This window comes from Rousettus aegyptiacus, unplaced genomic scaffold (genome assembly GCF_014176215.1).
Source record: "Rousettus aegyptiacus isolate mRouAeg1 unplaced genomic scaffold, mRouAeg1.p scaffold_m13_p_17, whole genome shotgun sequence".
In the NCBI taxonomy this organism is placed as follows: domain Eukaryota; kingdom Metazoa; phylum Chordata; class Mammalia; order Chiroptera; family Pteropodidae; genus Rousettus; species Rousettus aegyptiacus.
This window is the reverse complement of record NW_023416292.1, coordinates 3,911,689-3,937,265: the sequence shown is the minus strand read 5'-3', so window position 1 is coordinate 3,937,265 and position 25,577 is coordinate 3,911,689. Positions and strand designations below refer to the sequence as shown.

General features: G+C 48.7%; 1 protein-coding gene across 6 annotated transcripts in view; it reads right to left on the bottom strand.

The window, feature by feature from the left end:
* Nucleotides 1-2,206: 2,206 nt before the first annotated feature.
* Nucleotides 2,207-25,577, bottom strand: part of SRGAP2 (SLIT-ROBO Rho GTPase activating protein 2) — a 226,819-nt gene continuing 203,448 nt past the window's right edge. For 3 of the 6 annotated variants that reach the window (XM_036234433.1, XM_036234434.1, XM_036234437.1), the window contains 7 exons: nt 19,123-19,347; nt 15,465-15,544; nt 13,066-13,246; nt 11,390-11,536; nt 8,104-8,142; nt 7,586-7,910; nt 2,207-5,530 (listed from right to left, as the gene is read on the bottom strand). In XM_036234433.1, coding sequence (XP_036090326.1) covers nt 5,147-5,530; nt 7,586-7,910; nt 8,104-8,142; nt 11,390-11,536; nt 13,066-13,246; nt 15,465-15,544; nt 19,123-19,347 — 1,381 coding nt within the window. In that variant the 3' untranslated portion in view covers nt 2,207-5,146. Of the gene's footprint in view, nt 5,531-6,296; nt 6,926-7,585; nt 7,911-8,103; nt 8,143-11,389; nt 11,537-13,065; nt 13,247-15,464; nt 15,545-19,122; nt 19,348-25,577 lie in introns of those variants that run through there. The other 3 variants (XM_036234435.1, XM_036234436.1, XM_036234438.1) reach the window with 2 other exon arrangements.

The window sequence follows — 25,577 nt, the reverse complement described above, 5'->3', positions numbered from 1 at the left end:
CCGCCCCCACATCCACTGCCTGCCCTGCCTCACGCCTGCCTCCCCTCCCGCCTGCCTCCCCTCCCGTGAGACAGAGGGTCCCTGCTCTGGCCCTGGCCAACCCTTCCATCTGGGCTCTGTCCCTTGCCCTCTCCTACATATTCACTCTTTCCATTTGACTGGGTCCTGCCCTTGAGCAAACAAGCATCAACATTGTCCATTTCAGAAACAAAAACCTGGTCCCCTCACCCCTTCCGATGCTCCCCATTCAAAGCAACACCTTTGAATGAGCTGCCAAGAGTTCCTGACTCCTGCTTCTCTTTCCATTTGCTGCCTAACCCACTCCAATCGGAGGCATTTTCCCCTCTACCGAAGTGCTCTTGTCCAAGTCACCTTTCTAAGGCCTCATTTCCCCCCACCAGCATTTGACAGCTGGTCCCTCCGTCCTTGTGGAAACACTTCTCCTGGTTTCTGCTGCTGCTCTCCCAGCCACTTACCTCTCACCTACTCTGTCTTCTTTGCTGGCTCCTTCTCTGCAGGATTTCTAATTACTGATACATTCTCTTTTTTTCTATTTATTTATTCTTCCTGGAAATCTCATAGTTCGAACACATGTATAATGTAGTACCTCGTAAAATTGTTTTCGGGTATGATCTATCGCTAAAACTTCATGTTCAGAAGAGTCTATTTGCTATTTTCACTTGGATGAGAAATAGTCACCTCAACTTCACCAGGTCAGACAGAATTCTTGATTGACTGTACTACTTCCCCATGCCGTGGCCGTTCTTGACCACCCCAGGCACTCACTATCTGACTACATTGTTTCATTTTTACAGTAACACTTACTTTGCTTATTTATCTGTTCTCTCTTAAAACTAGAGAGCTCCATCATCCGTTTCTCCTGTTCAAATTTGCGTGACAGTGCTTGGCACGCAGCGAAGCTTCAAGCTTGTTAACTAATGAACGAGTCTTTGGCATGTGTCATGTACCAGTGTCGCCGACTCCTGGATAAAAGGAAGCTTCCTATGCCCGTGGCCATAAGCATTGAGATGATTAGCTCATCCTAAAGCCCATTTCCTAATTCATACCCCACTGGTCTCTTGTTTTGGTTTCTATCTGATGGAATGGACCTGTGTTTCGACTGTGTTTATCGTCACTAGTCTCCATCGGGCTCCCATCGGAACATGCGAAATGAATGGAGGATCCTTTGCCCTAGGACTCTGAAAAAAACTCTTTGGTCTTTTGCTCACAGCTCACCACCTATACCCAGGAGTGGAAACTCATCCATAGCACAGGGTGGCAGGACAGTTAAGATCGAGGGACCAGCAAGAGAAGCTCAAGATGTAGCTCTACCACGGAAGTGAGCGCGGGGGAAAGGTGACAGATTGGAAGTTCATGAGAGAGCTATAAATAACCTGAGGATAAACCTGAGATCCGCAACGTGTCTAGTCTAGGGCCCAGGGTAGAACTCCTTGTATTACCGTTGAACACTGGGCACTCACTCCCTTGGACACTAGAGATTTCGTCCATCCGCAGGGGCTTCTGGTATTAGAGTAAGCCCACTAAGCCTAATTGTGGGCCCTAGGGGCTTGAGGATGCATTTGCTATCTTTGAAAAACTTCACCCCTGAAAGTATGATCTGCTGGAATCAGTATCGAAAGGAAAGAAAGCACTTCTGCATGCACCCCTACCCCCGCCCCGCCCCCTGACAGCACAAGCATACGGGTCAGCTCTTCTCCCAGAGGCAGGGGGCTGCCAAGGGCACAAAGACTCAGGGCTTTGGTCGTAGAAGAACTAAAACCTTCAGTCACCCTTGGTTGTTGCTGGCAAAACTTCCAAGCAAATTCACAGGCCCCACTCTTCCAAGCAGGGACATCTGACTGGGGATAGAAATGAGAACAGTCCTCAACGAAAACAGAGGAGGATTCTGTGGAGGAAACGGTTCTCATGGCAACAGACTGCCCAATGGAGAGCTGGAAGACTTTCTACACCACCTCTCCGGTTCCACACACGGTCTAAACAGAAATGCGAGGGGGATGAAATCCACATTCTAACTGTACGTGTGCCGTGCCTGGCCGGGGGAGGGAGAGGTGGCTGGCTCCCAGCGACACCTAATTTCTCATTCTGTTGCCAGGCAGGGCTCTGTTACCATAGACAAATCAAAATCCCTCCTGGACAGCTGGACTCCTGGATTGGCGATTTCAGGGAGTGGAGAAGAGATACGAAATGCAGCATCGAAACCTAAAAACGTATTTTATTTCGAAGTTGTGCTTTGGATTTTCCCCAATCCAACATCTGTTGCGCGACAGTCTTAGGTTCACACAAAGCATCTCCAAGCATACATACGATATTCCAGTTATCAACACTATTTAAAGAATATACCATTGTACACGAACGTGACATACAAGTCAGACGCCACAACATTGCAACTCCCTGGAAGATCGAACTTCTCTTCCGAACGTGAAGCATATCCGCACCCGCCCTTCCAGGGGTCTGTTCGTCCTGTTGCTGGCGTCATCTCTCATCTCCTTGGGGAGAAACCAGGGTGCCCTGAGGAGGTTGGCTGAGACCAGTGTTTCCAGTTTCCAGGCTGCTGGCTGCAAACTCCTCTCTTTTTCCAAATGGGGATGCTGGCGGCCCCACCCCACTTCTGTTCCCCAGACATCGGAGTCCACACCAGGACAAGGATCCATGCCTTAGGGGCCAGAGCAGGGCCCTTTAAAGCATCATGCTGGTTTAGGAAAGCATATCCAAGGAAGGCTGGTCTCCCTAGGCCCAGGTGGCCAGCTCCTTTTAGCTTTTCGGTGTAAAAATCACAGTGTGCAACCTTAATTCCAGTTGACCGCAATGAGCTCTGCTGAGAAGGATTCTCCTCCTAGTCCTCTCGACAGGACCATCTTGCAAGTGTCAGGAGCACCAGAGAGAGGAAGACAACTTGGCTCCCAGAGCTGGGGAAGTAGGTGACCATTCACACACTGTCCAGTTCATGATGCAAATCAGCAGATGGACACTGACCCAAGGGGATCGTGAACAGTCACGTACAGGGCTGAAAGAGAAGTAAGGCAGGAACAACAGAATAGGTTCAAAGTGTTGTTATTAAGAAAGCTTTGCTTTTCGCTTTCTTGGAGAGGAGTGTGCTGGCGGGAGGGGAAAGGGCAGGTATGGGTACCAATCTGGAGCAAAAGGAATGTAAAGTGAAGGGTGGGGTTCCATCTTCAGCAAGGAAACAGATCCTCGGGTATAAAAGACTGATGGCTCAAAACCTGTGTCAGTCCAAGTGACAGACGAGGACAGGCTACTAAACAGAGCAACGAAAGCCAAGAATCCAGAGGACTGTGGGTTGCCTCTCACAGGCCGACTCACTTCCCTGAAGGCTCTTTGTTTCTCCCTTTCATCACTTGGGATGGCTTTCTTAGTGTTGCAGGGTACCTTTTGAATTAGCGATTTCCCATAAACTCCCTTTTTCCTTAACACGGAATGAGGAAAATCCTACCACTTCCACAGAGCCAACTACCAACCTCAAATGTTGGTCCAAAACGCGTCTCTAGGCTAAAGATAAAGAAAATTCCATTTCTTATCTGAAAGGCAACCCATCTCTCCTGAACTACAGAAAATAATAAGGCTAAAAGTGCAGCTTTAAAACCAGAAAACAGACACGAGGAATGAGTTTCAGCTTTAACTCAAGTAGGTATCTGAGACTCGAGCCTGGGGTGTGACCGTCCTCAGCTCTGGTCCTCCTGGGACAGCATGATGCTAAGCGAGCAGGGATTATGGGCACCAGGTTTGGAGACTGGATTAAAGCAGACAAGGGTATCACTTTTTGCTTTTTGGAGGGGAACTAGGAAAAAGGCCAAAATATTCAGCATCCAAATTTTAATTTTCTTAGATTCCAGCTTTGGGAAGACATTAGAGCCTGTGGGGCCAAGGTTCTTAGTTGTCTTTATTTGGATAACAGAAAACAGGTTTTAAAGAGAAACGTCTCTCTTTAATCTAATTAGGGCTCTCCCAAGCCCCTGTTGGTCCCTGAAGAGAGACCTCATAGAATAACCAAACTAGGGGGTGAACTTAGGATAAGCTTTCATTTGGGAATCATTTTGGGGTTAGCAAAGCTGAATTTAACTTTTTAGTAGGGTAATGAATCTTATGTCTCAAGTGGCCAAACAGGTGAGAGGAAGAAGGACCTATTTCTTATCTTTTCCAAACCTGCCATAAACACCGTAAAACTCTCTTAAGACTCTTTACCCTACAAGGAACCAGCTATAAAACTGTCTTATATAGGAAAATGTCTTAGATGGAAAACGGTCCATCAGACAAAGATAGGAACCCGAGAAATGTCTATACATTCAGAAAAACTTGAGAAGTTTCACAAGATTGGGTCGTAGTAGTTCTAGAGGATGGAGGGGAGCAAAAGCAAACACCAATGACCAATTCACACCAAGAGAAAGAAGACAGAGAGAAAGCCCCCAACCCCCAAATTACAGGATTGAGTCCCATCCTGCTGAATTCCGTAAGATGAAGGAAGAGATTTCAAAGGCTAGGTAGGTTCTCTGGCCCAGACAGAACAAGATTTGTAACGGAAACAGAGACCCCTGGTGGCTCCTGTGTGAACTGCCACAATAACTTAGAGACTGGTCTAGGACCAGGAGAGGCTACACATGCCAGAGACTAGAAGTGTGTGTGTGTGTGTGTGTGTGTGTGTGTGTGTGTGTAAAACAAAGAATGGACTAAATGGACTATATATGATTCTCTATAATCAGTACCCAAAACAAGATGCCACTGAGAGCTAGATGTCAGTAGCTTACCATGTGGTCAGGCATCCCCTGCGTCTGAGGGGACTGAGACTTGAGCCCATGTCCGCATGACTGGCCTGGCCAGATTTCACAGTGACCTGATAATGAGAAAATCTACCTCTGGCTAACCTAAGGACAGTGTGTACTGCATCTGGCTGGATTACGACAACGGGGGAAAGCAGAGGGCAGCAGGAAGGGCAGGGCAGGGTGATAACGAGGGCTTCATTCTCAAGGTTTTGGGTGATGGGAAGGCTAATTCCTGTAAGAACAACTTAGAATCTAATTTTCCACGGAAGTCCCAAGCTAGTTAAATAGGAAGGTTTTAATAACAGTCAGTCCTTCTAGTCCCCTTGTCTAGAACAATTAAATTATATCCCTCAGACAGTACAAGACTTGTCAGTGGACTGTGGGGAAGCTGATGAGTTGACACCAGGGCTAGTGGCATTCGTTTTGGGGAAGACGGTGGGCTTGGGCCGTGTGGCTGGCGGCTTGACGGGGGCAGCCATCTTGACAGACTTGACAGGCCTAAAGGCGCAGGCTATGTCCCCGGCAGTACTGGCACTGCGCTGGAAAGCGGGCTCGGGGTCCTTGAGGAGCTGGGTGTGCAGGGGGCTGGAGGGCTCCGATGTGGGGGCCACCACCGGGGAGGTCTTGAGGGGCTCCAGGGTGTCCAGGACCACGTCGGGGGTGTGCTTGACGCTGCTCTGCCGCTCCAGCTCCCGCAGCTCATTCAGGGCAGAGTTCATAGTTGCCTCAATATCCTGCAAAACAGGAAAAAGGAGGAGGTGAGGCAAATGTAGGGAGAAGCCCCCGAGGATCCTATTTCAACACCGTGGGCTAAATTGTGGAGAAACCAATGGCGATGAGATGTCCAGATTATTTTACTTGGCCAAAATCCTTGAACATATGAATGTTCAGAATGTGGGGGAAGGGGGACAAAGGGATTTCCATTGCCATGAAACTTTTTTTCCTTTAGAAAGAGCGGTTGAGATGTTTTTTAAATAGAGTCCTAGCATTTGAGAGATATACCTTAAAATATTTTTGGGTGAAGTATTTATATGATCCAGTGGGGAGGAAAAGGTGGTTGGACTAAGAGTGGCCAGGAGTTTGGCGAGGAGTATACGGGATTCATTATCCTGTTCTCTCTGTTTTTGCACATGTTTGAAATTGTACTTAATAAACATTCGTTTTTCAAATGGAAGAGATGAAGTGTGATCTTCGTTCTCGTGGACGTCAAGGCCCAGGGTAAGGGCTGAGGAAGGGGTCATGTTCCTCGGCCGGAAGATTCCTCAGGATACCTCCCCCTGCCCCACCCGCCCCACCCAGCTTGATGAAGCATTTTCCTTCTACCCATCACCAATAGAGGGGACCAAAGAGTGGCCAGGAGGGGGCGCCAGAGCCCACATAGGTGAAGTGCCTGCAAGTCACAGGGGAACACTCCAGATTTTAGGAAATTGCAGTCCTAGCTCAGGGGCTCAAGGCAGAACCAAAGACCCTTCTGATGCAGCCAGCTGCCTCCCAGGGAGGCCCCCCAGCTCCCTACCTCTTTCCCTCCCTACATATATGTATTTGGCGCCCTCAAACCACCACAGGGCTCCTTTCCTTGGTTAAGGTATCTTTGTCCTACAGGGTGATCTATGAGTTCTGCTGACAGTGATTCAATTTCATTCATCCTTGTGATGTTTTCAAACCTTAAAAATGCTCAGAACTCCATCTCCCACCTGAGTCCTGCTCTGCAACTAGAGTCTATCCCAGCCATGTACCTATTCTGACATTCCTACTAACACCTGGCCAAAGAGAGAGCTGGGAGGATTCCCCTGGTGCAAGGCAGACTGTAGCCAAGAGCTTAGGTAGAGTCACAGAAATAGAAGGCTAGCAAAGCGAGACATCTCGGGCCCGGAGCTTAACACTGAGCTCGCCAGGTACACCTTCCCTAAGCAGAGCACCACATTAAGCCAATAAAGAGCACACCCAGCCTCTATTGCCCGCTGGAAGATGGGCTAAGGAGAATCTCAACTCCGTTGAGGCAGAAAAGGGCAACAATGAGCCCTTCGTTCCTACCTGGTCTAATGAAAATTATAGAGTTGAGAGAGACGTCTGAACGAGCTGCTTGGAGTGGGCCTGGCAGTCGGATTTTTAGAGGTGGTGCTGCGTCTCTAATATTTCATGGAAAACAGAGACTTGTCAGTGTAGGATATACATGGACAGAGACCCCTGTAACCAGGAAGCTCATCTCTACCGCACCTGGAGGCTTGGACTGGAAGCTCTTCTGGTACCTGAGCCACTGGGGGCAAAGTATTTTGGGGCCTTCAAGACCAGGAGCGGATTGTTGACTGAGCATCTACCTACCACTAGGGACTAGATATTAGCCTCAGGAAATGGGATGATGGGGATGTGCAGAGTGATATAAAAATGAGGCCAGAACTACACATGAGCCTCAACACTTGGGCAGTTTCCCAAAGTTGATCTACCAGGGTCTCAGGACTCCAAACTTGGGCTGAATGGACTCTATCAAAATACTCTATCTGTAACTACCAGCTTTGAAAATTACAACAGCCTTGCAAATAGCTCATATATGAGCAAGAAGGCTAAATCCTTTTATTCCCTCTTCAAGTTCTTTCTGGGGAGAGAGGGATCAGCAGACTTCCTGGAAAGCTGTCTCATCAGGTCCAGATATCCGAGAGTCCCTGAGCTCGGTATGTAATGTACCCAGCACGGTTCTGTTCCAAGTTCTGTCATAATTAGCATGGGCTGCACTAGGCAGTAGTGACACGTGTGGGCTCATGCCAGCTGTTTGTCCAGGAGCCCTCAGTTACCTGTGCAATGACCTCAGGATCAACGGGCCGGTGGTTATTGAAGCTTTTTGACCTTCCAGCTGTCACGGTCTTCCTGATCTGCGGACTGTCCAGCCGATTCTTCAGGGATGAGTGGCGGCTGATGGAGTTGAGGCTCCCGTGCCCACTGATGGAGCACTTATCGGGCCCTTCCTTGGGGAGACTCTGGCTCATGATGGGCTGGGAAGATGGGCGGCAGCCAGCCCCCACCCCCGGGGAGGTGGGGTCAGTCAGGGAACTGCTCAGCCCATGGCTGTCGCTCCGAAATGTTTTCCGGATGCTCCCAGATTCTGGCCGTTTCCTTTGCCTTCAATCACAAACAGAGAGGGCAGTGTGACCAGGGAGCCCTTGCTCTGAGGAAGCCACGATGAGTGAGGGGGGGCTGACGCCGGCGCCCAGGGCCTCGTGGAAGGACAGGGACACAGAGCAGGCTCTCTCCCTTGCTTTCTCCATCTCTGTTCCCCTGCCACCCCCACTTGGGTAAAGAAGTGGATACTTACTTGATAGTCTTGGGCTTTGAGTTCTCAAGACGTAAGGTGCTGTCAGGAAAAACGTCTGATTAAGTGAAAGTTTCTAACGGGAGAGAGATTCATGGAAAGGCTCCCCCTACTACCTGCTTCGAACAGAAACTAGGCCCCAGGTAGCAGGAAAACTCTCACCATCACCAAGGAGGTGGGGAAAGGCTGCTAAAAGGAGAGTCGACTTTTCCAAATCTTAAGTCTGTTTCTCAGTCCAAACTATAAGGCGGTAATCATTTTGGGCTTTGGCAAGAGGCCGCTGATGTTTTTTTTAAACAGATGTGAAACAGAGTAGTTTTCAAGAGGCTGCAATGTTGCAGAGTTAGGGCCAAGTTTGTGCATTTTCTTGGGGGTGAAAATATATCTACATGACCCTAAGCCACCCAGCACTGGGTTGAACCCTGGCTCTGAGTCAGTTTGTTTCAGACCACTAAGGCGCATACAAAATTGTTTGGCAGAGTCCTAGTTATAGGGGTGTTGCCTACTGCTGGGTAATTTCATTTTCTTTTGGAATCAGATTCTAAAGGACCTAATACAAGAAGCAATGAAACGTCTGGTTTGGGATAACAGCTGAGCAGCTCTGATCTTGAATCTATAAAGAGCAACTGGGGCTGAGGTGGGGGCTGAGGATGGAAGAATGGGAGGGGTAGGGCCTGAAGGTAAGAAGCTGGTCTGCAAGGCAGGGCCAGCATTCCAGGTCAGTTCTGCTCTTCACCGGTTAGGTCTTCCTCACCGTTTATCCCCGGAGCCTGGTCCAGGACCAGGCACACAGCAGCTACTCCATGAGCAGTTAGCTGCGGGTGCCAGCCATTCTTGAGTGGAAAAAGGATGTTCTTAGCATCTTATGGGGCCCAGCTGAAATGAGTCTTCCTCTGCCAAGTCCTCCCTGCACCCCAACTCCGATGGCAGGCAGAATCAATCACTCCCTCTTCTGTTTCTTTGGCACATCTACGACACTGTTTTTAAGTTACCTGTCTATGTAGCATTTACCCTGCCAGACTGAGTTCCGAGGCCAGGGACCATCTTATTCCTCGCTGAATAACTGGCATCGATGCTTGGCATAGCAGTAGGTGCTCAATAAATGTGTGGAATTCATTGAAGTGCCACACCCCAATAACTCTGCTGATTTCCTTTTTCTACTTGAGGATGGCTGACTCATAAGGCGAAAGCTGCTAAGATCCGTAGAGTGGCTGACGTGTTCCAGGTCCTGGGCCAGGCCCCGAGGATGTAAACGGAGGAAGACAGAGTTCCTGGCTTCAGACAGCTCAGCCCGGTGGAAGATCTGAACATGGCAGGAGTCCTGAGAGATACTCCAGCGGCTTTTGGAATATAGAACATGGACATCTACCTCGGCCCTGAGGAGCCTGGGAGTGTCAGAAAGCCTTCCCCAAAGAGGTAAATCTCAGGCTAAATCTTGAAGGGAGAGAAGGCTGTAACCGGATGAGGAGACAGCGAGTGTGAAGGTCCAGGGGTGAGAGAGAACCCAGGGCACTCAGGAAAGTGAGGGGCCTTGGGAAGAGTGATGTGTTGGGCAGGAGTTGAGGCTGGAAGGCGGAGTCCCTCGTAAGGGCGTGACCGGCCCAGGGGCTGCTGCTCCTCACTGACTAGCTGGTGTCAGGCAGACCAGGTCCTCCATACGCCCCATCCTGACACTGGTGACCCAGGAAGGAGCTTAAGAGAACCACCTCGACTTTCTGCCAGACGTCCATCTTTTGACTCTTTCAGCTATGACTCTCTACAACTACTTTGTACAAAAGGCATTAAATATGTGATGGCTTAAAAATATGTGCCTAACTCTCCCTCCACCAACCCTGCCTTCGTTTCTGGGTTAATTACAGGCTTATGACCTTATGATTATAGGTTTATAATTAACGTAGACTTGTAAATAAAAAAAAAATGTGTTTAGCCCACAGTTACTTTTTACTAGCATGCTTTCCCAGCAGGGCACTATGCTGGAGGGAAATAAAATCCTCAATCATTTTTACTGGTCTGACTTCTATTATAACTACACTAAGTGAACTGAATAAGCTACTTTCCTAACAACTCGAGGGCGAGAGAGATGGAGAAGATCCACGTGCCCCAACCACGCCCCCTGCTACCGTCTGGTTGGAAAAAAGCCAAGAGATCTGGGCGACCTGGTGCAGTTTAAAAACAACAAGCATCTTTTATTCTCCTTCCAGTTTCAGTGTCCAGAGGCTACGGTTAACAGGTTTTCAATGTGCAAATCGTTTCATTCCTCCAAAGCCAGAGGGGAATAAAAACTGTACATCATTTCCAATCCATATTCATCAGGAGCGCCCTGGGGCTTGTCATCCTGCTGGCACTGGGCCAAGTTTCAGGGTCTGGCGGAAAGAGGTCTGTAGGCTTTGGGACTTGGTGTCTGGCCCCTTGAGATGAGATTAGTTCTCCAATAACCTGAATGTCTCGAGGGGAGGCAGCAGCACGCAGGCGTGGGATCCCTCTAGGCAGCCAGATCGGGTGTGGGTGGAGTTAAAACCCCAAGATGTTGCTAACAGCCACAGTGAAAGCTGGGGGCAGAGTTAAGAGCCTGCTGGACAGGAGTGGGAATCTGCAAAGGGGCTGATAGGGAAGGATAATACACAGGGCTAAAGCAATAGGGAAAAAATGGGATATTATTTTACTGGTGTGAAAAGGCAGGAAGAAAGGGAGCTAGGGGGTTAGATGAATGAATACAGCGCTTGGGATAAAGCTTTCTTTGGGGGTACAGTGGTCTCCTTTCCTCCACAGGAGCAAATACAGGACGGGGGAGAAACACACATGACATCTGAATAAACCCATCTGGGGTAACGTGGGTCTAGCAGGGGACACATGAGACTTCGGATCATCAGGCAGACAAGGGCCAAGGAAGACGTCGCAGACTATTATTTGAGTAAGAATTGGAAAAGAAAAGGCACCTCTGAGAAACAGTACACAACCAAGTTGCCTAAAGTAACCACAGCTTTGGCCAAAGTTTTAGCAGTCAGCTGGCCAGGAAGGTCTGTGCCGACAGACGCGGCAGGAGCACAGAGTGGAGCACCCTTCCACGGCGGGAGGACAGCTAGCTGGAGACCTGGGCCTGCCCAGAAGGCCCGTGGACGCTTCCTCAGCCCTGTACGCCCTGGAGCAGCAATGAGCGCATGCAGACTGTTAGGCCTGGGAGAGCTGGGAGCCCTCCCCGCAGCGCAGGGATGGAGGGGGGTTAGGCGAGAGGGTGCGGCTGGGTGTGGCAAGTCATTCAGAGGAGCAGAAAATGAAAAGCAGAGCTTACTTGTTGATGTTTGCAAGATAAATATCGGCTACATGACCCCCACTGGGACAGCTGGCCCCCGCTCTGGCTGTCACCTTTTCTTCAGGTGGCTCAGAAATGACCTCAATCTCAGACTTGGGGCTGGACCTCTCCACGACACCGTCCTCGCTGGGGAAGAAGGGGCAGGCAGGCAGGGAAAACAACAACAACACAAAAAGCAGCGTTAAATCGGCAAGATGGCCCCCCAACGCACACGCGCCCCCGCAATGGCTCTGAGGCAGCAGGAATGCCTGGCTGGGCCTAGCTCTGTAAGCAGAGGCAAGGGAACCTAAGGGCCTTTGGAGGGTTGTTTAAATAAAAATAAATAATCCCACTGAGTTCTGCAGGATCCCCAGCTCCTCCGGAAAGATGGGCTGGAGGACACCTGGATTCAAGGCATCTGCCTGCTACCCCACGCTGCTTTCCTGGGGCAGCTGTGCTGGGGCCACCTCCTGGAGAAAGAGGCGGCCAGTCCAGGTTGCGGTTTATCTGCTGAGGTCCTGAGCACTGCCAGGTAAGGACAGTCCGCTCTGTGGTGGCTCTGGAGATGCCGGCGTTGAGGCAGGACCCCGCCACTCTCTGTCGTAGCGCATCCAGCCCCGCTTAGAGCGTCCCGGCCGGTCCCAGGTCTCTCCTCTGCTCGCCTGGCCCCTCTGGCTACTGATGACAAAGGGCCCCTTCTCCCCCACATTCATCTTCGCTCAGTCCTGTAGTGAAGTCATAATGCTAAATTTGGGAGGGTCCTGTCCACACTCAGATGGCCACCGGCTTTGCGATGTTATCAACAGGGAGGATTTCCCCGCAGAATGAGCTGGGGAGAGGCGGGGAGGGTGCAGACTCATTCAGGATATCAACCTTTAAAAAATAATATTAAGGGAAGGACTAAAAACACTGACAGCATCGTATCCAAGGGGAGGGAGTCGGGGGCAGACGCGGGGCAAAGGGACGGGGGGCTGGCGTCGGGGGCCACGGGGAAAAGCCTCCTGCCGGGAGCCAATGCCTCAAAGAGCGGGAGCCAACTGACAGCCCCTCTGATGAGGTCTCCTGGGACCAGTTCACGGTCCCTTTGTCCCGTGACATCCTCTCCCCTCCCCTACCCCATCTTTTCCCAAATCTACCTCATCTGGGTTAAAAGAACTGGGTCATTTTCGCAGGCTGCTTAAAGTTAGATTTCTCTGAGAAAGGGAACTCATCATTTTCATTTAAGTGGAAAAACGCCATCGGTGGCCCAGTAGGTTGAGGCGAACATAGTTGTTTAAAAGGAAGGAAGAAGTAAAAATGTTTTCCCAACCTGATCTTTCTAATAAGGAAATGTAAGTGGCCAAATAATCACATTTCATTATCACTCGTCAGGCATAAGTGTGGATGGGCGCTGGCTGGCCAGTTTCTAATGACGGTGGTTGGGGGGGCGGGAAGGGTTCGGGGTGGGTGCGGGACGGTGGTGGAGGAGTGAGTGACATGCAGGGGAAAGAAGTATGAAGAGATTGAAAAACAATTTTCCGTTGAGTCTGGGGATCCTTCTAGGAACTGTGTGACCTCAGGACCGTGTGGGTTCCCCCTGGGGGCTGGTTTCCCTCATCCTCCTATGGCTCCAGAAATAAAGCCTCATTCCCACAGTGGAGCCAGGGGCCCCCGAAGGTGCAGGGGGCCCAACGTACGTGTCTTGGACCACGATGTACTGATGGGGGATGAGTCCGTCGATGCCATTGTGCCGGCCTTCCCACCAGTCGTCGGAAGCCCGCTGGTAAAGCAGCAGGGATGCCCCCTTCTTGAAGGACAGCTCTCGGGCTGTCCGGCCCACGTAGTCAAACTTGGCAATGGCCTCGATGGGCTCACACTCTGAGAAGGGCATAAAAGGAAACACATGTTGGGCCTCACAGACTCGAGAAACTGAGTGAAAGGCCAATTAGCTGAACTTACAGTGGTAGGAAGATAACCTTATGTGAAAAATAAGCCATGGATAATGTGTGAAGCAGGAAATTACCAGGTAGACTATACTTCACCCTGGAAACACTTGTGTACCTTGCCTTTCTTCACACTGTTCTTGCCACCAGAAATCTCTGTCTCTCTCATCTGCCTGATGAAACACATGAAGTCACGACTCAAACATCACATAGTAACTTCTTTGGTTTCCATAGTTTTTTAGGCCAACTCCTATCATTGGATTTGCCATAGTCGCTTGTAAGCATTATGTCTTTTCTGATTATTAAATAACTTCATTAATTATAGAACATTTATCATATTGTATTTTAAACAGTTTATGTTATCCATTCCCCCTAGAAGATGAGCTTTAGTCTCTATAAAGAGAAAATAACTTTCCCAATCAACTTTCCAAGGTGCAAAATAAGGAAATATATTTTGTGAACTATATATGAAATAATGTGCATAGAAGTGATTTGAAAAATTAAAAGGGAGTTGCAAATGCAATGCATTTTTACTTCCGTGTGAGTTTCTGTTTTTTCATCTATAAAACGAGGATAACGATATGCTTTTTTCATGAAATTAACAATAATTTTTTAAGTTAAATCTATTAGGGTAACATTGGTTAATAACATTATACAAATTTGAGGTGTATAACTGTATAACGTGACATCAGTACTCCCTATCGTGTGTTCACCACCGGAAGTTTAGTCTCCTTCCGTCACCATATATTTGACCCCGTTTACCCTTTTCGTCCTCCCCCCACACCCTTCCCCTCTGGTAACCACCATTCTGTTTTCCACGTCTGTGAGTCTGTTTTTTTTTGTTTGTTTTGCTGGTTCAGAATAATACAAATCAGTGGAAGTGCTCAGAGCAGCGCCTGGTCCATCGTAAATGCTACTACATGTGTTAGCCATTCTTCTTATTGTCATTATTATCATTATCTGTTCTCAGCTGCAGATAGAGGTCAGAGAGCAAAAAGAAGGCCCCGGGGAACCTGGGGCCTGAGGTGTAAGTCAGATATTCTGAGTAGTGAAAAGATGCTGGCAAACACGACCACATCTAGGCGGCCCCGGCTGAACGGGCAGGGCCTGGATTCTGCTGCAGGAGGCGGACTGATGGTACTCTCTCTCTCCCTCTCTGACCTCAGTTTTCTCAATGATAGAATAGCAGCTCTATCTGTTTCACCAGGGATTAGAAGATAAGACATCTAAAGGCTCTAGCAGTGCTGGGCACACGGTAGATTCTAACCAAATATGAATTTCCCTCATTTACCTACTCCCCTCTCGTAACGTGGCAAGTTATCATTATGATCCGACATTAGGATCCAAATAAATAGCCCTAATTTTTTTTAACCGTAAAAGCTGGCCGGAGATTGTAGAATTCACAGCAAGGCAGGGAGCCGGGAAAGCTCCACAGACTCTGCCATTTCGCTCTCATGCCCAAAAGTGTCTGAGGCCCCCTTGTCAGCTGTTGGGACTTCCAGAGCCCAAGTGACCCAGAAATGGGGTGCAGAACTGTTGGAAGGAGGGGGGAATGTGCTGGCTGGACAGACCCTAATAAATCACGGGCACTGCCGAGGGGCCCGCAGATGACAGCTGCGCATTCCACGTCTTGATGGACAACCACCAGGCCACGCAGCGCTTGCATGTCTGTGCTCTGGAAGGGGTCGATTTTTCCAGTTGGCAGGCGTGAAAGCGTGTGGTTTCTGTGCCCCGATTCCCACTCCCCTCTGGCTTGCTGCTGTTGGGTTCTTGGCACCCAGCTTCTCTAGCCCCAGGCTTATTGCTTTTCAAATGAGCTCTCCTTCACTTTGGTCTCTAGCTACCTGGTAGGAGTCTGGACCGTGACAGGGACTGACATTGTGCTGGTGAGGCAAGGAGCTGGGAGGTATGCCAGGGGCAGCAGGGTTTGGGGGCAAGAAGGTGGAAGGGCTATGAAAGGTCCAGCTCTTCAACTCTGGTCTAACACAGAGACCATTCTATTTAAGAAGGTGGGACACCTCTTCTAGAAAGAGAAGGGATAAAAGGAGGCCTCCCTGCCCGTCTTCAGGGGACTGCTGGGCAGGAAGGCTCATCAGGAGCACAGGACGGCCTTCACCCTGGTGGCCCCACTGACCCCAAGCGGGACCTCGTACCATCATCACTTGTGTGGTGCTCTGTGGTCACATCCTGGGCGGAGTCTTCAGCCGAGGTAGTCTCTCCGTGAGGGCTGTCACTGCAACAGGAGCAAGAGTAACCAAGATCTCAGCACTGGTTTACAAAATTCTCGTCTTCATGCAACCTTCTCAGAGCAAGAGCATGGAATCTATCTTACGTTCTCTATATCCTGATTGCACACTACAGACGAATGCTAAGGATGAAATATAAGGCTCCCAAGTTCTCTAGTCCAGCTTCTGCTACTACAACTACTTGAGATTACTTAGAATATCTTGAGACAAAGGGAACCACTTTTGAACTTATATAAATCTTTTCGAAAATAGAGAACTCAACTCCTCAAAGGCTGTTTCTCCTAGGTAAATTAGTTTCTGGAGGGAGCATGATGGAAGAAACATTCTAGGCCCTAGTATCAGATACAACTGGATCCAAAAACCAGCTGACGCTACCTAACCTATAAATTGAGGATGTTGGTTTGTATGCCTCACAGAGCTGTGTGAGGATTCAATGAAATAAGAGGAGGTGATTAATAAGTGGTACTTCCCTTCCTTCTTATTTTTCTTGATGACTCTAGGTGTCTTTGTGTTTTAGTCTGTGTACTGGCGGGAGAGTAAGAGTTGAGTCATAGAAATGGGTGGGAAATAACAGCAGGAGAAGAAGAGTCTGCTGAGGGCCGGACTCCGCAAGAGGGCAGGGGATGGAAGCTGGGTCAAGTTCTTGAAAAAATTCATGGAGTCTAAAATTATCTAGGGTTTAGACTTGAGAACAGCCGGGGAAATGACTAGGAAGGGGGTTTCCGTGCTGATCTCCTGGCTCGTGGATTTTAAATGCATGGGGATGGGTGCCAGGAAGTTCTCACTTCCTGAAAGGTAGGAAAACACCCTGTTCATTTCTAAAGGTTCTTCCTCGGGCAGTTGGTAGTAACAAATGAGCCTTTCCAGGTGGTTCTATGGGAACACCAGCACCCGGCCCCGTTTCCACCTTCCAGCTGACAGCCTGTCCTTCCTCTTAGGATGGATCCTTCACTCCTAGAAAGACCCTCAGAGACCAGGGGACCAGTTCAGGACCCATTCCGTGTGAAGTAAGTCGGTTCCAAGGAGGTTCTCCGACTCCAGAGAAAATTCCAGGAGAACTTAACAGGGATTCTTCTTTGTCAAACATTGTGGGCACAATTTCTCACTTTTCTGGTCCATAAAACCTTCGATATTCTGGAAACCTTTAGGGCCCTGCGGGTGCACAGGGCAAAGGCTCACTGTTCCCCAGTCAATCTATGTGGCTATCCACTAAGGGGCAGGTCTCAAACCTCAGGGAGTCCAGGATAGCTTGTTAAAAACAGATGGCCTCCCCTGCTGTTGCCCTCAGAGTTCCTGATTCACTAGGTCTGTTTGCATTTCTAACCAGTGCCACGTGATGCACGTGCTGCTGGTCTGGGGACCCCACCTCGAAAACCAATGCGCTAAGGTAAAGGGGAAATGATGCTTTTTAAAGGTTCCTTCTAGCCCTAACATCCTATGCTTCTCTTGTTCCACACCCACACCCAGCAACACCCCCAGGCCCACCAACACCTGTGGTCGCAGAAGAAGCCCAGCACGCCACATGGCAGGCAATCCTAGGAAACTGGGTTCTAGTCTCAGGGCCAGTAAGCTTGGTGAAAGGGGACTGGCCTCTCCCCTCCATCGCCACAGGGAGGCCAAGGCCCGGTGCTCCCTCCTCCTAGCTGTTCTGGTCTCCTGGCCATTCTCCCGGGTCCTGGGGCTCTAGCACCCCTTTGGTCACCCTTTCCTCACCTTTGTCGATCCGAGCTCACTGCACTGGCACTTCCCTCTGTTTCCAGAGAGGCTGGAAGCCCGCTCCGTGGGTGTGAATCCAGAGGTCAGACGGTCCCCGAAACCCCAAGATCATTTACTCTGGACTCTCGAGTGCTTCTGGCCTCAGGCCCGGACCCTCCCACCCAGTCTGTGGTGGTAACTTCCCTGACTAATCTTGTGGTATTTTCAGAGGTTGCTAATAAATGTCGGATGCCCAACAAGCAGCAGGGGCTGAGGAGAACACCTTGGAGAGAAATGGAGGAAGGTGCCCTGAGGTCCAGGCTCTTGGAGCCACCCTGCTCAGCCCCTCTGGGGCTCCGTCTGCTCCAGTGGGCTGGGATGGGGGAGCAGGGCTGCGGGGGGACCTCTGTGTTCTGGGATCGGTCCAGAGGCTGTAGCAGTTTGCTATTTGAGAAGTGAAGGCAGACTTTAGAAGGAAGGTAAAGCAGAAATTGGGAATACTATTCCACAGTTTTTCAACACTCATGCAAGGGGGAAACCAACTCTCCAGGTCACATGTACAAAGACAGCTCCCTGGAGCTGAGACCTGAACAACTTCCCCAGTCCCCACCAACCATCTGTCAGTGACAAAGCTTTCTCTCTGAGCTGGCAAACCTAGGTTCCTCCAGCTTAGACCCAGATGCTGAGATTTACAGGACAGGAGAGAAGCCTGAACCCATAGATGTTGGTGACATTTTTATGTTCACAGACACGTGAACATCACTTTCTTCACTCCTTGGGCAGGAGGCTCCTTCTGTGGGGATCAGGAAGACGCGTGGACCAATTGGCCTCTAATTAAGTAAACAACCTCCCCTGTCCTCCCTACCTCAGCCGATAGCAATGGGGCTGGCCGAATTGGTTCCAGATGTTGAATTCAAATGGAATCCGATTTGGGCTGGCTTAAGCTTTCAGCCCAGGCTGAAACACTACTTAGGGGAAGCAGGGAGGACGAGGAGGAGGACAAGGTAAGGGATGATAGGGAGTAAAAGAGAGAGGCAGTGGTCTTGTGGTCAGTGGGAAAATGACACTGGAAATGGTACCCCGGGGCAGTGCTGAGTAGCAAATAGTACTAAGTGACAGGAGATCAGGATTGGAATCCCCACCACTGGGGTGGCCTGAAAGATCGTCACTGGCCATGCTTTGTGTTGCAGTGACTTTATCTGTGAAGTGGAAATAGTGATTCGTATTTGTCCGAAGAAGGGTCTGTGCGCCTGGGGATCCTGTCATATCTCCTCTACTCTCAGGCTAAGTCATGAAAATCCTCATGCCACAGGATTTAATCCCAGTTCAAGGTAGAACCGTGCCGAATTGCCAAAAAGGGAGCTTACCCCTCTTTCCCTTCACGAATTCCTGAAATCATTCTAAATGATTATTTTACGAACCCTCAGTCAGGAAATGATGCCTTGCAGCTAAACTCTTCCCAGTAAGAAATTCCCCAGGGACCAGGACTGTTTCCCTCGCAACACAGAGTCCAGAGCAGGGGCCTGGGAGACACTGGTGCCTGATAACAGAAGTTCTAACGTACAACCTTAGAAAATCTCCTTTCCTGGAGATTACTACTATTACTATTATTGTCATTGTCTTTCAGAATGTTCCCTCACCACTGAGAACTCGTAAAGAAAGGGAGGTGGTGTGAAGCGGCACTGGCTCCATAGATCGGGTCGAGGTCGGGTACTGCCCACCCCGTTCCCAGGTCCTGGAAGCCTGAAGCGCCAGGGAGTGGGAGGCTGGGAGGATCTGGGTGCCCCGCTTTGGTCTCGCTTGGCCATCTGGCCCCCAGGCCAGTGTGTGCTGGTGATGCCCTCCCCTCCTCCAGCCCCGCGCCCCCTACCAGTAATCCTCCGTGCTTCCTCCTCTGCTGTAGACCGGGCCCTCCAGCTCCCTGGGGTTTGGGAAGATGTTCTCATGTTGGATGATGATGGTTTTGATCAGCTCATTCACATGGGCTTGGCAGGACACCTGGTCATGGCCCTCAGGCACTGACATCAGCGAGGGCCCGAAGCAGATGGCGAGGTTGTAGGGGTCCATCATGTTCTCTTCACTGAACTGTGATAAACTGGAGGAGAAGGGGAAGGGGGCAAGCTGGAAGCGCGCGCATGAGTGCTCAAAAAACACAATCGCAGGAGACACAGCCAAGAGCAAGAACAAAAGATCCATAAACTGCCACCTGCTTTTCTGGGCATCGCAGCCCTTCTAGAAAGTTGGCAGAGGGAGAATAGAATGACCACCAGGACGGTCATTCGGGAGCCAGAGAAAGGCAGAGTGGAAGCGCCTCCTTGCAGATCTCGCCCACCCCTCTCTCTTCAGCTCCCCTTTCCAATCCTGCTTCCCACTCTACTACTAGCCCCGGCCCCCCTGAGACCTTGTCCATCAAATCTCCCCGCCTTAAGAATATCCCCTCTGTAGAGCTGGACACAGCTCCCACAGAACAACCCTCTAAGTCGACAGAGCAGACGGAGACCCTCAGGCTGCCCAGGTAATATGGTTAGAAGACACAGGCATCGTGTATTGCGTACCTTCTTGCATAGCAAAATAAATTATTAAGGATATTCCATTCTAAGCTCTAGACGTATTTAAAAACATAGGCAACCAATTAGCTATCAAGTTGGTGAATTTCTCTCTGGAACAGCTAATTCAATTGTTTTTCATTTTCATAATATCCTCTATTATTACATTCAGGATTTATTCTGGGAAAGGTCAGCATACTGTTCAACTTCTGCTCGGGCTTCCTCTGGATGAGGTCTGACTTCATGAGCGGGTATTTATTTATTCTGGGTACTCCCTCTTTTCCCCAGCAGCTGCTCCAGCCATACCTCCATCCGTGGCCATCAGTGAGTCACTGCACCTGATGAGTCCCCACTGGTCTCTATCTGTCTGGGCACTGAAGGCTGGGCCAGCTCTGGATAAACCCCCACCCCCGCCCTGGCCTGCAGAACTGTGAGCTCTGTGAAGGAGTTCTGCCTCCCCCAGGGGCATCAGCAGGAAGTCTCCAGCACCTGATTCTCCTGGAGCCTGAGAAGATACCAAAACCCTCTGATGCTGAACCAGAGGCCTGAGACTCAGCTGTCTTTATATGAGTTGCTGTTCTTCAGCATCGGGCAGAGTTTTTCTCTAGTGTATCTCACATCCAGGCTCAAGTTACCAAGCTGGTCTCTCACTAAGTCAATGGTTCTCTCCTCTACTTAAGATTCTGATACGTTACCTGCTTCCCACTTAGTGAATCCCTGAGAAACATATGAAATGGTTCAGTGGATATGAACAACCGTCATGACTCAGAATCACTGTTCTCTAGGAACTAGTCAAATGCAGGGAGCTTGGCGATGGGTGAGGTTATAGATCTCAGCGGCTGGACTGCTTCACAGGAGGTCATAAAAATTTAATTTTACAATCCTTTCCTGGCTCCCGAGTTAAAACAGAGCAGAGATTCGGAAAAGGCTGGGAAAAGTTTCCAAGTCTACTTCTTGGCCAAATAAAAACTGGAGAGACTGGATATTACCTCAGTAACCTCGGCAGAAACAACTGAGGCATAAGGCACCACCAGGCTACAGCTGGAGCTAATCCCAGGCTGGCCGGTGCCTGGTGTCGTGGGCGAACAAGGCAGAGGAAGGCCCTGTCTCAGGAGTGTGACCCGACGACGTTTTGGTAACATGGAAGGAAACTGCTAGTTTTGGGGAAAGTCTGGTGGTCAGAGGGAAACAAACTCTAGCCCTGAAGATTCTGGCATGTTCCCGCCCTCACGGAGTCCCAGTCAAAACTCCATGAGACGAGAAATCTTGCCGAGTCTTCTAAGGCAAGGACTGTTCAAGTCATTGGTGGCTGCAGTGACCAGGGACTCGAGGGGATTCCACCTTTGTGGACTGTGGTCTCACAGGTCCAGGTCCATTTCTCACTCCCATTAAAATACAGACCAAGATCCTTCTCTCCCAATCTACAACGAGAACACGTAGGTTTAGGAGCTAAAGCCATGGTTCTTAACTCTGGGGAACAAAGGCTCCTCCAAGAATTTGACAAAAACTAAAGATTCTCTCCCCAGAAAAGTTCACATACAACACACACACAATTTCGTATGTAATGATGCTAATAATCCTTGAAGATACTGAAGGCTATACACAACATAAGACCACTAATTTTTTTTAAGGAAATACTAAAATGGGTAACACTAATATTAGTTCCCTCTTAAAAAAATTTTTTTGTGTGTCAACTTACATGCCATCTCATCTACGAGTTGTACTATATTTCTACAGTTTTAGTCTATAACTTTAGTGAATCCTCCTGACTGATTTGAAATCATCCTTTTTCGTGCAACTTAAAAAGGTTCAGCATCATGGCTGGGAACATAGGCTTTCTGGGGGGAATGAGAAAATCAGGATTGGTGTGCAAACTTGTTTTTTTAATCATGCTCTTCTCTGGACTTTTTACTCTTTAATGATGCACATTTGCCTCTTTCAATTAAATTTATATATATATATATATATATATATATATATATATATATATATATATGAACTTTAGGGTCGAACAGACCTGTATTGTTTTGAGTCCTAGCTCTGTTGCTTACCAGTTCCATGACTATGTCTAGTTCCTTAGTTTTTTTCACTGTAAAATGAAGGCCATTTCGTGCCTCTTCTATGAAGCTGCTGTAAAGATTAAATGAGGTGACATGTGCAAAGCATTAAGCAATATGGCTGACACGTCGGTGGTATTCAATAGATGTTTTCTGTAATTATAACATCCTGATTGCTTCTTGATAAAGGACCCTTGCTTCTAGTCAGGAAACAGAAAGCAGGGCTGCCGACGTCTGGCAGCAGTCGCTTTACGGCAGTCTACGTTCTCCTGACAGGCATTCTCTAACAAGCTGAGGGCTCTAGATCCCCAAATCCAAACCTTAAATCATCAAGGAGAGCACTGCACTTTGAACAGACTGTTTTAAATACATGGCATTTCACTTAAAAACCTTAAACTTTTCAGGCCTCAGGGGTTTGATTTGGCAACAACCAAGAGACTATGGGTAAGATATTATGCATCAGGTTTGATTTTAGGTTTCAAGGAATGAAGAGAAATTGTATTATTTGCCATGACCCCAGGCAAAACATGGGGCTGAGAATTCATCAGGCCTTTAAAAGCTTCCACAATTGGAGACACCACAACTTCCCTCTATAAATCTACGATTTAAACACCCTTGCCTAGACTTTCCCAAAAGGCTCCCTGTGAGGTGAGAAGAGAAAGGTGATCCTGGCTAATTCTTTCTGTTGGTCCTTCAGAGGCAGTCCCTCACTCCCCTGGACTATAACACCACCTTTCTCCATCCTCTGTGTTCTCCAACCTATTAGCCAACTTGCCTCTGTTCCCTAATATTCTGCCTTCCTTCCTATGCAGTGGATTCCATCCTCTCTCACCTCAAGAATACCATGTACTTCTCTGCACAGATATTTTGAGCACATCTTGTATGCTCAAGAATACCACTGCAGCATTGTCCTTGCTCTCTATTTTATCATCAGTTTTTCTTCCGTACTAGGTCATTCCTAGGAGCATATAAACATGCAGTCTTAATACCCACCCTACAAAACAATTCTTTCTTAACCCGAATTACTATAGCAAATTACTGTTCCATTTCGCTCCTCCTCTCTAGTAAAATTCATTGAGAGCCGACTGCACCAGCTGTCTCTGATTCTCTGACTCTTCTCCACCCCTTTTTCTACAGACTGCATTGTACCTCCCACAATTCATATGTTGAAGCCCTAGCCCACACTATAACTGTATTTAGAGATAGGACCTTTAAGGGGATAATTAAGGTTAAAGGAGGTCATAAGGGTGGGACCCAAATCCAATAGGACTGGTGTCCTTATAAGAAGAGGAAAAGAGACGCCAGAGCTCTCTCTCCCAGCCCGTGCACACGGGGAAGGGCATGTGAGGACAGAGGGAGAAAATGGCCATCTACAAGCCAAGGAGAGGGGCCTCACCAGAAACCAGCCCTGCTGGAACCTTGACCTAGGACTCTAGAACTGTGAGAAAATAAATTTCTAGTATTTAAGCCCCCTAGTCTGTGGTATTTTGTTTAAGGACTCATACATCCTCTCCCTTTCCCCCTCCCTCTCTTTTATTGTGGTATATAAATACATAAAATCGATCATCTTAACTATTTTAAAGTGCACGACTCAGTGGCATTTAGCATTTACACTACGTTGTGCAACCAGCTCCACAGTCTAGTTCCAGAACAGTTTCGTCACCCAGAGGAAGCCCTGTACCCATTAAGCAGTCATTCCCCACTGTCCCTTCCCCGGCCCCTGGCTACCTGAATCAGCCTCCTGTCTCTACAGATTTGCCTATTCTGGACATTTCATACAATATGTGGCCTTTGAGTCTGGCTTCTTTCGCTCAGCATGATGTTTCCAAGGTTCATCCATGTCGTAACGCGTCAGCACCTCATTTTTTTTTTTGACGGCTGCATACCACCCACGCGTGCGGACCTACCGCATTTTGTTTATCCAGCATCAGCACCCCTTCTCTCTCGAACTCATGCCATCAGGATTGGGCCCCTTCTACTTCACCAGGGCAACGCTCATCAGGGTCACCAGCGATATCCACGCTGCTAAATCAGTTTTCAGCCCTTTTCTTAGTTGACCTGTGAGCGCATTTAACTCATTTATCACACCCTCCTTGAAAGACTTTTTCTTTGTAACTTCTGGGACACTACTGTCTCTCAGTTCTTCTCCTGCATCATTCCTCACTATCGCCTGCTCAGTGAGGTATTCCCTGACCAGAATATTAAAGAGCAAACCTTCACCTTGACCACTAGCACTCTCCAGGCCCCTTACCTGAATTATTTTTTTCTCCACCGCCCTCATGCTGTGACATATGATATGTGTACTTACTAGTTTTCTCTGTCTTCCTCCAAAGGAACCTAAGCTCCACGAGGGCAGACACCTTGACTATGTGGCACTCTTAGATAACCAGCAACTAAAACAGGGCCTGGCGCCCAATAGATGTTTAATAAATATGTGTTAAATAAGTAAGTGAATAAATACATGAGTGTCTCCGAGATAATCCAGCCACAATTCTACTTGCCCATCTCATATAGAAGCCAAAATACTCATTGTGAAAGTCAGAAAAACAGCCCAGACAGAATCTTTCCAAACCAGGAGGCATTTGAGATGGTCAGGTTTAGAGGAAGACTCAGTTGTTTTGGAGAGCAGTTGGGGCAGCCTTAACCATAAAAAAGTACCAATGATTCACCCTTTCAGATTGCAGAGCAATGTTTCAGGACCTAGAGCCGCTGTTTCTAAGACTTTCACGTGCATATGACTCATCAGGGCACCTTGTTAAAATACAGATTCTGATTCATAGGTCTTGGAGAAGAAGGGGCTGAGATACTGCATTTCTAATTCTCTCAAATGATGCTGATGCTACTGGTCTGTGGACTCCACTTGATTATCAAGAGACTAGAAGATGATACTGTTCAACATTGCAAGAAAGCAGGTTTTAAAAGGCGTGCAGTGAAGTCAGCTGCAGGGACTATCTACACTTCGCCGGGGAGGTAAAACTCGCAGGGCAGCATAGACGCTGTGGTAGGCAGCTGGTAAAATGAAGCCCATGGTCCCTGCGTACTGCTATTTACATCCTTGTGCAGTTCTCTCCCTTTGAGTGTGGGCTAAATTTAGTGACTCACTTCTAGTGAATGGAATGTGGCAGAAGGGATGGCATGTCACACTTCTGAGATTAGGTTATAAAAGACAGTGGCTTCTGTCATGGTGCTCTCCAACTCACATGCTCCGGGAAGCCAGCTGCCATGTTGGGAGCCGTTCTACAGTGGTGAACTGAGGGAGGCCTCTGGCCGATGGCCATCCAGGAATGGAGGTCCTCAGTCCAACAACCTGTGAGGAACTGAACCTTGCCAATTCCACAAAGTGGGCCCAGAAGTGGATCCTTCCCCAGTAGGACCACGGCCCCCAATACCCTCAAGCACCCTTGTGAGACCTAGAGCCAAGAACCTCTGGCTAAGCTACACCTAAAATTCCTGATCCACAAAAACTATGACCTAACAATAAATGCTTATTGCTTTAAGTTGCTAAGTTTTAGGGTAATTTGTTACACAGCAATGGATAATTAATGCAGATGCTAGGACAGGATAATTAACGAGGTCACTGGAGAGGCATGCACCCAAAGTTAAATATTCATTGATTTGGATCCTTGAGATTGAGGATGCAAACAACCCCAATAAATGATTATAGCCTGAAATAAAGAACCCCCTGCCCAGGATCCAGAGCAGCAAAGAAGAAAGGTCTCAAA